This window comes from Leguminivora glycinivorella, chromosome 15 (genome assembly GCF_023078275.1).
Source record: "Leguminivora glycinivorella isolate SPB_JAAS2020 chromosome 15, LegGlyc_1.1, whole genome shotgun sequence".
Classification (NCBI taxonomy): domain Eukaryota; kingdom Metazoa; phylum Arthropoda; class Insecta; order Lepidoptera; family Tortricidae; genus Leguminivora; species Leguminivora glycinivorella.
In genome coordinates this window covers 20,222,067-20,237,170 of record NC_062985.1, presented here as the reverse complement: position 1 = coordinate 20,237,170, position 15,104 = coordinate 20,222,067, and the positions used below count along the sequence as shown (strand labels likewise).

General features: G+C 38.6%; 1 protein-coding gene across 2 annotated transcripts in view; it reads left to right on the top strand.

Moving 5' to 3' along the window:
* LOC125233929 overlaps nucleotides 1–15,104 on the top strand; it is a 213,761-nt gene that overhangs the window by 192,737 nt on the left and 5,920 nt on the right. For both annotated transcript variants that reach the window (XM_048140101.1, XM_048140100.1), the window contains exons 4-5: nucleotides 545–764; nucleotides 9,298–9,472. In XM_048140101.1, the coding sequence (XP_047996058.1) occupies nucleotides 545–764; nucleotides 9,298–9,472 (395 nt within the window). The remainder of the gene's footprint in view (nucleotides 1–544; nucleotides 765–9,297; nucleotides 9,473–15,104) is intronic.

Here is a 15,104-nt window from a genome sequence, read left to right as displayed (position 1 = left end):
AGCTGCAAGAAGGCCTTCAATACATAATTATTTAAAACACAATCAACACATTTCATTTTGACCAATAAAAAAAAAGAAAAAAAAAGTTATGGCTTTCGGACGCATCTTTAAAAGATGTTTGCGGTTAGGTAGGTTGTGTATGTATGTAGGGTAGATAGGGTAGTCATGAAACTGTATTATAATTATGTATAACGTATTTATTTATATGATATAACGTCTATATTGCTATAGTTTGTAGGTTAGGTATAGGTTTAGCTTAGGAACGTCTACCGTCTCCAATTCTCCTTTAACTGCTCTAAGGTTAACTGGAAGAAATCCCTTAACGGGATAAGTTCACCTTTGTACAAATGATGTGTATGTTCTTTTTTCTTTACTGTATGTGTTCTTATCTTTGTAAAATAAAGTGTATTACTACTACTACTACTACATCATTTATAAAATAAAATTTTATTACCAAATACATTGGTATTCCTAGAATAAAATTTGGCACATTTTTCAGTCAATTCCAAAGCATTAACACCGTAACTTTATTCTTCACCACCAGGTATCCTGGGTCCGTCGCCGAGGGAGAGATGAGATGCCAGAACTCCTCACAGTCGGTGCAGTGACGTATGCCGCCGACGACCGCGTGTCGGTTGCCAAGCGGTATCCAGGCAACTGGCGACTACTCATCAGGGAGGTGAAACCGGCTGACGAAGGAGTATATGAGTGCCAGATATCTACTCACCCACCGAGAGTCAGCAGGACTTATCTGCATGTGAACAGTGAGTGTTTAGTATTTTGATATAAAACATAAGGTGGACTGTGTGTCCGTTGGCAACATAGCGGAATAAGTAAGGCATAGTTAAGTGACATCTAGCGACAATCAAGCGTCAACTTAGCGTACATTATCAGTACTGCTACTTGTTAATAGATGTCGCGTCGAACGAAAAGTCTAATGCTCACCAATTTTTAGCTAATATTACAATAGTATTAATCGGTATTCTGTTTTCAATTCATTCTGCTTGTTTAATAAGTTAAACTGTTCAAATATTAAATTTTTGTCAGACGAGACACAGTTGCCACCTCGTATCGAGTAGTGGTACTGATAATTCACGCTATTTGACGCGTGATTGTCGCTAGATGTCACTTAACTATGCCTGTACAAATAACCCGCATTTACTGATGTATGGAGTTACAACTCTTCCCTGCTCGTAGGGGAGGTCAGGTCAAGCCGATTCAGTTGGTCTTATTTACATGTTATCATAAGCCAAACCTGAATTAATCAGAATCAGGTAATTTGGATAAAAGTCTTGGCAATTATCAACGATTACATACAATCCAAACGAGTCTCAATACAAAATAAACTATCACGTACAAGGTCAGAACGTGCTGCCGTGAGAATTTCAGGTACGATATTAAGCACTTCCGAACCATAATGACGCAACCGGATAACGTCTTCATAAATGTTACCAATCATTGAGTAGGACTACTTTTTAAATAAGTTATAATTACGCCAAGTCAAGAAAATAAACGTGTTGTTATTTTAAGATGCTTTTTAAAATAAGAATATACATCAAGCTCGTTAACAATTTCAAACGCTCAATCTCAAACACTTCAATAAAAATTACAAATATTCTAAAAATAAAACCTGTTCAATCTGAAGATTGAACAGGTTTAGGTGAGAAGAAAAATGCGAATGCTTCGCGTTACTGTTCTCAGTAAAGTTTTTTATTGTTGAAACAATAAACTGAGAACAGTAACGCGAAGCATTCGCATTTTTCTCTTTAAAAATTTCTGTAAAATATGATTGACGCTGACCTGGCAGGAAGATATTCGCAACAAGGTGAAATTCAAGTCAGGCGTTGCTTGAATTTCGTTGTATCCAAAGAGCAACGTTGCCTTATCCAGGATAATCGACTTGACATAAGCCAATTTTCTTCTGAAGGCAAAATGTTTACTGCTGTCGGCCACTGAATGCCAAAGAGATCGTAAAAGCGTTTTTTGCTAAATGTCAGAATGAGAGTTCTTTTAGATTTAGACCAAGCTAATTTTTAACCCCCGACGCAAAAGTGGACGTGTCTGTCTGTATGTTTGTCTCTTTGTCTGTGTGTGGGTGTCTGTTTGTGGCATCGTAGCTCCCAAACGGATGAACCGATTTAGATTTAGTTTGTTTTTGTTTGAAAGCTGAGTTAGTCGGGAGTGTTCTTAGCCATGTTTCATGAAAATCGGTCTACTGTAGGGGGTTTTTCAAAATTTAAATTTTGTGGTTAGGTTAGGTTACGTACTGACATAATTATACTTACAATGTGAAGGTGTTATTTTAAGCGTCATATAGTTATCACGAATAAATAATTGAATTTGAATATATTGTCGTTAATTCTTAAATATATTGTTGATGATAATGACTAGTTATAATAACACTATCACGCGTTGTAGTTCGTTGTTTAATGCCCATTATGAAACTGAAACAGTTGCTATATCGTCACTACTTTAAAAAAAACTTGTATCTTCGTCTGTCAATGAAAAGAAAATTGTAGTAAGTATCTATGGAATGCATATAGACTTACTGCGTTTTAACTTTGAGAAGCAGCGTGAGATACGAGATTTTTTCAAAGTAGTGACGATATGTGTCATTGCATCGGAATGATGATGATGATGATGATGATGCTGTCTTGACCGATTTCGGCCACAGCGACTGTGTGTTCTGGAGCAGACAGTTTCAAGAAATTCTATTAGAGTGTAGCTGTTCCACTCCCTGGTGCCGTAGCCGAATGGCATATCCGCACCGCGGAACGAAAAAAAAAGGAAGGAAGAAAGGAAGGAAAGGTAGTCTGGCTCTGTCGTGCCAATACGCAAGAGCGATAGAGATAGATATCTAATCTTTTTAAAAGAAAACTAGTCTCTATTTTAAACAGCACTTAAATAAGTACGTAAGGCTTCCAAGTCATTGAAGATACTAGCATTAAATATATTTATTTAACTTATCACATTTGGTCAATATCATACGATATTGAACTATGAATTATGTTCAACAATGTCAACTGAAAGCTCTATGAAAGCTATTAATTTTAACTTATTCAGTTAACTCAATTTATTGAAAAAGTTTTGATTAAAACGGCTTGGTTAAAGCCTTTAAGTTCCGGTTTTAATTTGTCTTTTTAACTGAACGAAGTTGTTTCAGAATACATTTCCGTCTTATAATAATATATAATGAATAATACCCCCGTTGCCCCGTCACAGTATAATAAAGAGTAGGTACCACCGTACAGTATGGGCACTCCCGCTCCCCGCTGAAAGTGCCGCCCACCCCCTCTCGGTTACCTCACAGTTACCACTTGTCAAGAACGCGACCAGTCGGCCTGTCATATCTCACTCAAACAAGCATGGTACGCGTTCACCTACACGGGTTTAGACTGTATGAGTAGGAACGCGCCTCTTGCATATATTTGATTGCCATTGTCCGAGGTTTGGCCCCGAGGAGTTAAGGATTTCCACCCCCTTTCTTCCCGTGGGTGTCGTAGAAGTCGACTATGACGATTTAGTTTTCTATCTTCTTGATTGCGACCTCTGTCCCTTTAAAGCAAGAGTGAATTGATATTTTTCGCTTTTTGGTGAAAGAAAACTTCGTGAGTAAACCGAAATAATTCCAATAAGGCCTAGTTACCCTTCGGATTGGAAGGTCAGATGGCAGTCGCTTTCGTAAAAACTAGTACCTACGCCAAATCTTGAGATTAGTTGTCAAATCGGACCCCAGACTCCCATGAGCCGTGGCAAATGCCGGGATAACGCAAAGAATTGAGTACGTTAAAAACACCTGGTCAATTGTGTCAGATCGGTCGTAGAACTCTAGTTCTCCTGACATAACCTAACCACAAAGTTAAAATTTAGAAAAAACCCCCGACCGCGACATAGTGGACCGATATTCATGAAACATGGCTAAGAACACTCCCGACTAACTCAGCTTTCAGGAAAAAAAACTAAATCAAAATCGGTTCATCCGTTCGGGAGCTACGATGCCACAGACAGACAGACAAACAGACAGACAGATAGACAGACAGACAGACAGACAGACAGACAGACAGACAGACAGACAGACAGACAGACAGACAGACAGACACGTCAAACTTATAACACCCCTTCGTTTTTGCGTCGGGGGTTAAAAAATGATTCCAGTTATTAAGGGCCTCGCTCCACTTAACTAATATTTAACATAAGTCCAAAATGCTCAGGCTTCTCATATTTTCATTCAACGTTATATCATAAATTTAATATTAAAAATATCACAAAAATACCAAGCGTACTAGACTTATTTCTTCAATTTGAATTATCTCCATTTAAATTAAAAATATTTTGAAAGCTTTGTCACAATTGTTTTATTCTATTCCAAACATCTTAATAAAAGAGTAGATAAATACAATGAAACAAAGCACTCGTCACAGAGTAAATAAATTAATTACAGAACAAAATTTAATTCTGCTAATTCGATATACTGTTCAACGGACTGAAGAGACACTTGAGGCTTTACAGTTTCTGGTGAAAGATTGCAAGGGACTCAATTTTACAAAATCATAATTATTAGTAGTAGACATGAGCAAAATGTGTCACAGAAAAGAAAATAGTGATAATTATTTCGTACACTGTCAAGTACTTCGCTCTTTTAGTTCAATAGTTCAGTTTAGTAGCTTAACAAATCCATTTGTATGATCAACTTGATTCTTTCATTACTGTCATTCTAATAACAAATTAAATCATTTTCATGGATTTTTTTAGTAGCCACACTACTATTATGTTATAAACATTAAATAAATGTCATTTATATAAAGAATAACCTAACCACAAATATATTTTTTTGAAAAAACCCCCGACCGCGACATAGTCGACCGATTTTCATAAAACATGGCTAAGAACACTCCCGACTAACTCAGCTTTCAAACAAAAAAACTAAATCGAAATTGGTTCATCCGTTCGGGAGCTACGACGCCACAGACAGACACACACACAGACAGACAAACAGACACACACACAGACAGACACGTCAAACTTATAACACCCCGTCGTTTTTGCGTCGGGGGTTAAAAAGTGACCAAGGCCTCCAAGTAAACTCGGACACAGCGCGCCACTTTGCACGCACTTTCCTCAAAACATGCTAGAATAAAAGGTTCACCAGACTGTCTTTAAACTCTTCGCCGCTCGTCGTTTGCATGGAGCCTAAATCTGGATTCATCGGAAAACAAATTCTTGCCTATTCTTCACCATCCCAGTATTTGTGATCGCGGGCATTAAGTCGTCTTCGATGTATTCTTTCAAATTTTGGGCCATTGTTGGCCGGTCTATGTAAGGTCAAATTTGATAGATTTAAAACAATTTCTTAATAGCAAGCAAAAGTAAAATGAACGCAATTTCAAATAAGTACCTAATAAAATTAGTCTTTTTTATTTTTTATTAAACTTTTTTCTAGTTACTACGTAGATCATTGAAGGTTGGGTTTAGTAGGATATTAAATTCTCTTTAAAACAGAGTTAGTTTCATGCTGATACGACCAACGGTTTGCAAAATATTGAGATTTTCGTCACCGACCCGGTTTCTTTGAAGCCGAGTGTAAATAAAAGATAGTTTAAATGAACTGCTCAAGTAAAGAACTACCAATATGATGTCGAGCTGAACTAATGAATGAAGGAGATACCTGTATCTAGTGAAGTACTTTATTCAATTCAATTCAATTCAAAACCTTTAATGTCATAAACAACACATGTCAAAAATACAAAAATAATAATACAATAAACAACGTGGGATTAATTGTTATTCGAAATAGTTTCTTATTTTTACGTTTTTTATTATTATTATTGTTGATGAAATTAATATTGTATTTTTTTGGACATTGGATTTTTCCTAGAAATATTCTAGACATGTATTTTTATATATACATATCCCTAATTATATATTTTTTGTTTAACGATTATTTTTATATGAAATTGTATATTATAGACTCAATATTATTATGAACAATAATTACAACAATAAATTGCTCTGCTAATTAGGTTAGATTAAGATCATGATATATATGTAATGAACTATTCATAAGAGCTTAACTAGGCCTACATGAATAAAGATATTTTGAATTGAATTGAATTATAAAAAAAAAACACAAAAATGTCAAAGGAAAAAACACACTCATCATTTTAAATTAAACTTACTTTAGAATTCACGGACCGTAAAAAATGCCTTGTCAATTAAAAGGTCCTTCAGCTTTTTAATATCACGGCTCAAACTATTATACAATTTTGATACCCACCACCTCCAATGAGCTTGATGATTTCGCGAGCCTGACTAATACAGATGTAATATCACGATCAGTCTTTCTCTGGTCAGGTCGACGTAGGACATTATTCATTCTTGTGTCGATTCATATATTTTGCCACTTCAAATAATTATGTATAAACATAGCACCGTCAAAATTTTTAATTCACGAAAAAGCCCTGCAGTCGGAGTAAACGGCGGCACCCCAGCCAACATCCTAACAGCTCTTTTCTGCAGTAAGAAGACCCTGTCCCTATCAGCCGCTAGCCCCTTTGATTTGAATCTTTCATTTGCGAAATTACTCATGACCAATAGTAGACTCCCTGTGTAGTGACGGATAGAGAATTTTACCACCTTTCCCTTCCCCCGTGAGTGTTGCAGTAGTCAATTGATTTTTTTCAATTTAAGTGTTATATAATTTTAAATTAAAGGAAAAATGGAAAAATTCACACCTCGAAGCAGCACCCGCCTCCGGCAGGACTCGAACCTGCGACCTCTAGCCTTGCCGGGGCCATCGCGCTTTCAACTGCGCCACGGAGGCCTGCTGGATGTGTGCGAATTTATCCATGCCTTCCCTCAATTCTCAACCGCCTTAGGGTGGCGTTATAGCAAACATATACCCGTAAGAATAGATCTTAACAGGCACTGGAGTCTCAATTTACATTGAGAATTCGCCAGTAACAATGTGCTAACCCATACTAAATTTGTTTTTTATGCAGAAACGTCTGCGAGCGATATTACATAATTTTAAATTACTTAACACTTTCGAAACCGGGCTCTACGCGGCGCTACGACATTTTCGCTACATACGGGGAAACCCATGTAATCGGCTACGCTTCTACGAGCGGTGTACCCGACAGTCGGGTTCTTGGTAGCGAAAGTGTTAAAGGAAAAATGGAAAAAATCACACCTCCGGCAGGACTCGAACCTGCGACCTCTGGCCTTGCCGGGGCCATCGCGCTTCCAACTGCGCCAAAAACAAAAATTATGTAAGTGTCTTAAATTAATTATGTCGCAGATGTTTCTGCATAAAAAAACAAATTAAGTGTTATATTTTTAATATAGGCTGACAGTGCCTAAGCATTTTAAAATTGTTACCAATATACAGGTACCTACAATAAGCGCTGGTGGCCTAGCGGTAAGAGCGTGCGACTTTCGATGCGGAGGTCGCGGGTTCGAACCTGGCTCGTACCAATGAGTTTTTCTGAACTTATGTGCGAAATGTCATTTGATATTTGCCAGTCGCTTTTCGGTGAAGGAAAACATCGTGAGGCAACCGGACTAATTCCAATAAGGCCTAGTTACCCTTCGGGTTGGAAGGTCAGATGGCAGTCGCTTTCGTAAAAACTAGTGCCTATGCCAAATCTTGGAATTATTTGTCAAAGCGGACCCCAGGTTCCCATGAGCCGTGGCAAATGCCGGGATAACGCAAGGAGGATGATACAGGTACCTACAATCATAATACTATGTATAAGAAGGGTGTGTCATGGTAAGAACAACATTGAAACTAGCAGTTTCATGTGCCCTGCCTACCCTTTGTAATACAGTCGTGAATTTATGTAAGTACTCTGAGAAGTAGTCTGAGAATTATACTATACATAAGAATTGGAAATGAGATATTTTAGATAAACCAAGTAATTTGAACTTAATAAGATCAGTTGAAGTAATTTGAAGAGGATAAAATTCTACCAAAAAAGGGAATTAAAGTCTGAAACCTAACTATTTAATAGAAAAACGATAACGAGGTTTTAATTTGTTCTAAAAAAATACTGATTCTGTGAACTAAAGTTCCTTTACAGGTTTTTATAAGTAATTGGTATTGAACCTTGGCGATTAGATGTCAATTAATAAAACTTTTTACGGACACCTTTCAATCTCCATTTTTATTAGTCATGAGCGGAATTTTCTCAGAATCTCGGTGCTGTGTTTACAATTTTATAATAATAAAAATTTATTTAAATACAAAGCTAAAAGAATAGATTTGGAGGTAAAAACATATTATTATGATAGCATAATTATTTAAATAAATTTTAAAATCCATTTTTAACCTCCGACGCAAAAACGAAGGGGTGTTATAAGTTTGACGTGTCTGTCTGTGTGTATGTCTGTCTGTCTGTCTGTTTGTCTGTTTGTCTGTTTGTCTGTCTGTCTGTCTATCTGTGTGTGTGTCTGTCTGTGGCATCGTAGCTCTCGAACGGATGAACCGATTTTGATTTAGTTTTTTTTGTCTGAAAGCTGAGTTAGTCGGGAGTGTTCTTAGCCATGTTTCATGAAAATCGGTCCACTAGGTCGCGGTCGGGGTTTTTTTTCAAAATTTTAATTTTGTGGTTAGGTTATAAAGTATTCAGTTTTTTGTCTATACTATAACACCACAAAATAGTAGACGCCATGTTATGACGTCATTCTGCTACGTAGGCAAAAGTGACAGCTTAACAACGATTTTATTATTGATCAACAATGAGTGATACAAAACATCAGCGGTATGGAGTTTGTAATATGAGGAGCAAACTCTGTCAAATTGCTATCGCCTCCGATTGCAGCGCCACCTATCGTTGGTTTTATCTGTATACTAAACTTCTGATAAAGATTTTTCTACTTTCCTTTCTAATCTCCATAATCAGTGGATTTGTTTACATATCCAACAGACGGCACGACCACAGCACAAGTATGGCGTCCTGAAATTTTGTCAAAACCGCGCGGAAATTGTGAATTTTAAATATATTTTTATAAGGTACCTAGTTAGCGCTTTCATAAAAAAATTGTATTTTCTGTGGTTTATTAGTATTATAGAATTTGATTGAGATACTTTTCAAAAATGAGTGTAATACCATATTTTAAAAACTTATAAAAACTCGTCTTGATAATGTGTGGCTTTCCGGCAAAGAACAAGTAGTTCGTATAAAGTAATCATCACAGAACTGGTTGCTGTGACGCCAGATATACTCTTAGAAGTCTTCAATCACAACTTTTACAAAACGTTAACTACAAAACTAATTCAATTAACATTTTTCCCCACAGCTCCACAAGTGTGGGTAGTCGACGAGGCCGGGAACCCTCTGCTAGAGAAGTTTTACGAGGCCGAATCCACATTGGCTCTGGTCTGCCGAGCAAGACATGTGGAGACCCCAGCAGTCCTTATTTGGCTGCACGAAGGAAGGGCTCTCAATGCTGATACTACTAGAGGAGGAATCAGGTAAGACCTACTAGGGAAAGCCAACTATCTGGCCATATTTGTAGTCGGTGATCAGTTGGCGACTAGTCGCCAAAAAAGGCCGATTAGTCGACACTGCGTAGGTGATAGGAAAACAGTACTGTAACGCGAACATTTACCAAAACGTATAAACTCAGTGCAAACAAGCTTAGTTCAACCGGCCGCTACTAGATGGCGCCACCGGTACTGGTTTTCCGAGTGAACTTAGCAAATATTTAAGTGTTCCCGTAGACTTAAAATTCTAAAACCTAGTGCAACATATGTTAACGGGTGCCTAGAATTTTATAGTAACCATGTCAATATGTAACTCTTAGATAAAATTCGTCAAATTGTTAGTTTGGCCGTACGTCAACAGATGGCGCCACGGGTATCAATATTGTGATATTGAACTTCGGTGTTTAAATATTTAAATCATGGGACACGGTTCCCGTAACTTGTATATTTTACTGAAGTAACTAGTAAATGTAAAGATTGTAAATAAGTAGTCAAACATGTAAAAAACAAACAACAATGTTAGTACTAAGATCAACTTATCTGTTACACACAAAACTCAATAGATGTCGCTGTGCTGTGGCGCATTTCAAAGTTAGTTGTCGCTATTAAGATTTTTCCTGGGATAACGACCTCATGTACTGAACAATGTTTTATTTGAGAAATAGTTAGGAGTCAATTCGTGCACACCTCATGTACCGTATCGGGACTTTGGTGGACCATTTGACTAAATCTATCGTACGCTCCCTTAGCGCTCGACTGCTGTCCTCAAGGACGCTGTACGGCCTTTGATACCTAGTTTATTATACTTAGCATAGTGCCGACTGGAAATAAAAGCCTAAGTCTGCTACACGCCGCCTTTCACTACGCGCACGCCCCACCCCTCTCGGAGTTTTCATCCCCTTACATCTGGCGCCCAACTCGAGGCCGTGCCGTGACGTACTTTTGGAGGAAACCATGGCTGTGAGCATGACGGAAGGCCAATTCCAGCAGCTACTGGGAGCCATAGCGTCTGCTGTCGGACCTGCCCCAACTCCACCCAAGTTTGGTTTGTTTGCGAAAACTACGTTTTCCTGCAACGGCGAGCGAGATTCTGACTGCGTGCAAACGTTCCTGACAGCGGCTACGTGTTTCAAACGTCCCAATGACGCAATACGTACTTTGCCTCTACAAGCGACCGCTCGAGAAGCGGTGAATGTTGAAGTGCTGCCACCAGCCACAACCACTACCTGTACTGCGACAGCAGCGCCAGCGCCGTCTCCGCCACCGCCCGTCAACACGTGTTATGGGTGCGGTACGCCGGGCGTTGTTAGGAGCAGTTGCCCGAAGTGTGCAGTAGCTAAACACTACGGAACGCACCTACAGTCTTATGGAAGAGGGGAAGACCCAGAGACTACCCCTGTACCAGCAACCGGGAATGAACGCGGACGTGCTCCCACACTGACTACAACTCAACGTCGACTTTCCTGTCACTGCGCCGGGTCGACTGCAGTTCCAGAGGGGGAGACTGTAACGCGAACATTTACCAAAACGTATAAACTCAGTGCAAACAAGCTTAGTTCAACCGGCCGCTACTAGATGGCGCCACCGGTACTGGTTTTCCGAGTGAACTTAGCAAATATTTAAGTGTTCCCGTAGACTTAAAATTCTAAAACCTAGTGCAACATATGTTAACGGGTGCCTAGAATTTTATAGTAACCATGTCAATATGTAACTCTTAGATAAAATTCGTCAAATTGTTAGTTTGGCCGTACGTCAACAGATGGCGCCACGGGTATCAATATTGTGATATTGAACTTCGGTGTTTAAATATTTAAATCATGGGACACGGTTCCCGTAACTTGTATATTTTACTGAAGTAACTAGTAAATGTAAAGATTGTAAATAAGTAGTCAAACATGTAAAAAACAAACAACAATGTTAGTACTAAGATCAACTTATCTGTTACACACAAAACTCAATAGATGTCGCTGTGCTGTGGCGCATTTCAAAGTTAGTTGTCGCTATTAAGATTTTTCCTGGGATAACGACCTCATGTACTGAACAATGTTTTATTTGAGAAATAGTTAGGAGTCAATTCGTGCACACCTCATGTACCGTATCGGGACTTTGGTGGACCATTTGACTAAATCTATCGTACGCTCCCTTAGCGCTCGACTGCTGTCCTCAAGGACGCTGTACGGCCTTTGATACCTAGTTTATTATACTTAGCATAGTGCCGACTGGAAATAAAAGCCTAAGTCTGCTACACGCCGCCTTTCACTACGCTCTCGCGCACGCCCCACCCCTCTACGGATTTTCATCCCCTTACAGTACAAAAATTAACAGAGAATTTATGGTTGTATTATTTACGTATCCGTTATGCATTTGTTTGTCAAAAGAAGAAATATCTGTGATCATTCATCATTCTCCTTGCGTTATCCCGGCAATTGGCACGGCTCATGAGAGCCTGGGGTCCGCTTTGACAACTAATCCCAAGGCACTAGTTTTTACGAAAGCGACTGCCATCTGACCTTCCAACCCGAAGGGTAAACTAGACCTTATTGGAATTAGTCCGGTTTCCTCACGATGTTTTCCTTCACCGAAAAGCGACTGGCAAATATCAAATGACATTTCGCACATAAATTCCGAATAACTCATTGGTGCGAGCTGGGGTTCGAACCCGCGACCTCCGGAACGAAAGTCGCACGTACTTACCGCTACCAGCGCTTTTTTAAGAAATATCTGTGATCATCACACTGAAATAAATGCCCTACCTAATACTATCGATTTCATTGTCAGGATCACTGCCTACAAAGCCAAAATGGAAAATAAATATTCTAATAGACCTTTGAACCTGTTAAAAATAATGAAAAGCGCGACAGAACCAAAAATGGCATTAAAAATTCTGGTTCATTTAGTCTAAAATTATGTTCTAGCCGACTAATTGGCCACCCAAGCGCCGACTAGTCAAATCAATAGTTGGTACTTCCCTTAGTTCTTAGAATACCTTAGCTATTTTGGGTTGTACCTAAACGAAGCCGAAAACGGCTGCTAAGACTGTACGCGATAAAATCCGGCCATGCATGACATGGAATATTTTTTCCCGAATCCACATTTTAAAGTATTTTTTGTATTTTTATTAACCAGTATATCTTAAACTATATAATAATAGTAGCTATTCGTTGTAATGCACGAGTAAGTGTGAGTTTTCGCCGAATATAGTCCATAGTACATTTCATTTTTTGTCCAGCGTTTTTTGAAAATCTTCACAGGCTTCCTATCCCACTTTTCACAATTGTAGTTATATTTTTAAAAGCCGTTTTACACGCATTAGAATGTTATCTTACCAAAAAAATTTTTAACTCATTTCGACATTTGGGAGTCAGGAAGACTTTCTACTCCAAGCACTGAATGTTGTTTTTGTATGGAGAGCCAAAAAGTGTCAAAAAGTCGAATTCAGCAAAGTTAGAAAACTTCAGAACTTTCTTAATCTGATTACAATCTGAAAAATGTTTACTATTGTGAAATCAGTATGTAATCAGGTATATTTTGGCTAATATAATTAAACATTAAAAAATCTTTTTAACAGGAAAGTTTTGTAAAGACTGCCAGAAGACAGTGGACAAAAAAATATTGGTATATACCATGAGATATACACTGCTATAATTCATATACCAACTAAAGTTATGGTATGTATCTTTAATTTGTAGGTTGATATCCACAAATTATATGGAAACGGTCCTGCTTGAAAATTAACTTTCTATTAAAAGATTTGCCATAATTATTATGTATGGCCGGATTTTATCGTGTACAGTCTTAGAATTTTTACGAGCGAGACATGTAGAGACCCCAGCCACAGTATAATAAAGAGTAATATCGTACAGTATGGCCACTCCCGCTCCCGGCTGAAAGTGCCGCCCACCTGCTCTCGGTTACCGCCTGTCAAAAACGCGACTAGTCGACCTGTCATGTCTCATACAAACATGGTACGCGTTTACTTACACGAGCTTAGTTTGTGTGCGTAAGGAACGCGCCACTTTCATATTATATTTGATCGCCATTGTCCGAGATGTGCCCCAGCAGTTCTGATCTCGCTGTATGAAGGAAGGGCTCTGAATTCTGGTACTACTAGAGGGAGGATCAGGCAAGACCTACTTTCATGGTAGCTTTGAACAGCTTAACTAGTTTGGGTTGCAAAACAAGGCTGCTATAGAAGTATTTTGAGGCAGAATCTACCTGGACAGACTGAAAGAATATTTGCATTGTGAATTTAACAAGTTCGACTTGTTGCGGTTTATCCGTTTGAATCAGCCAAACGTATGTTTAAAACAATATGTGTCAGGTTGTTTTTATAAAATCGACTTGTTGATCCAAATATATTGCCGATTCAAATGACAAGTAGCTTGTTGTTTGAACCAAAGAGCACGTAGGCGCTATTTTAACCAATAAACTTGTTGAACGAACATGAAAACTGGTTGTATTTTCTCTCAGTGCACTTATTTGCCAACGAAGGCGGTCTTATAAATGCTGACTTTATCAACACTTGTTGCAATAAATGTACTTATTTCTATTTGATATTTCTGGAAAATTCTACTAGTTATTTTCTCGTAACTGGTCCACTAATTGGCAGTTTAATGCTATATTTTTTAGATTCACTGTTGCAATATGGTTATTTTTCTGAGAGCATACCCTTTCAACGATTCCAGTTGTAAAAACGTCACAAAAAATAAACATTCATAAATTGTGTTCAATTCTGAGTTCAAATTAAATAAGATCATGAAGAGCTGGAACTGGGTACGTAGCCGAATGGCACAAACGCACACGAAACGCTCACGAAACGAAACGCTCGTAGACATCTATCTCTATCGCTCATGAGTATTAGCGCGAAAAAGTCAGACTACCTTTCGCGGCGTTTCATTTTCGTTTTGCGTCGCAGAAATGCCATTCGGCTACGGCACCTGATCCCAAGATTTAGCGTAAGCACTAGTTTTATGAAAGCGACTGCCATCTGACCTTCCAAACCGAAGAGTAACTGGCCTTATTGGAATTAGTACGGTTTCCTCATGATGTTTTCTTTTACCGAAAAGGCAAATATCAAATGACATTTCGCAAATAAATTCCGAAAAACTTATTGGTGCGAGCTTGGGTTCGAACCCGCGACAGATAGAAAGACGCAAATTATTTCCGCTAGGCTATCAGCGCTTACGGAGTTCAAATTAGGATATCAGGCCCCGTAGCCGAATGGCATTTCTCCGACGCCAAACGAAAGCGATACGCCGCTGGCTCTGTCGCGCCAATACGCAAGCGCGATAGAGATAGATATCTACTAGCGCTTCGTTTCGTGAGCGTTTCGTGAGTGATTGTGCCATTCGGCTAGCCACCCAGTAGCAAATTGGGTTGCTAATGTGTTGGCTGATGTATTCTGACTATGGAATTATCCAATTATCCAGGAATTACTACTAATAGTTAGCAGTGTGGCTAATGTTAATATACGTTTGGATTTACACTGCCCCAGGATTATTACAGTCACTATTGCACCTTGATATTTCTGCTTACATTAAAGACCGGTCTAGCGTAGTTGGTAGTGACCCTGCCAGCTACACACAGAAAGAGAAACATCGTAACTCATGTCAATTTAAAA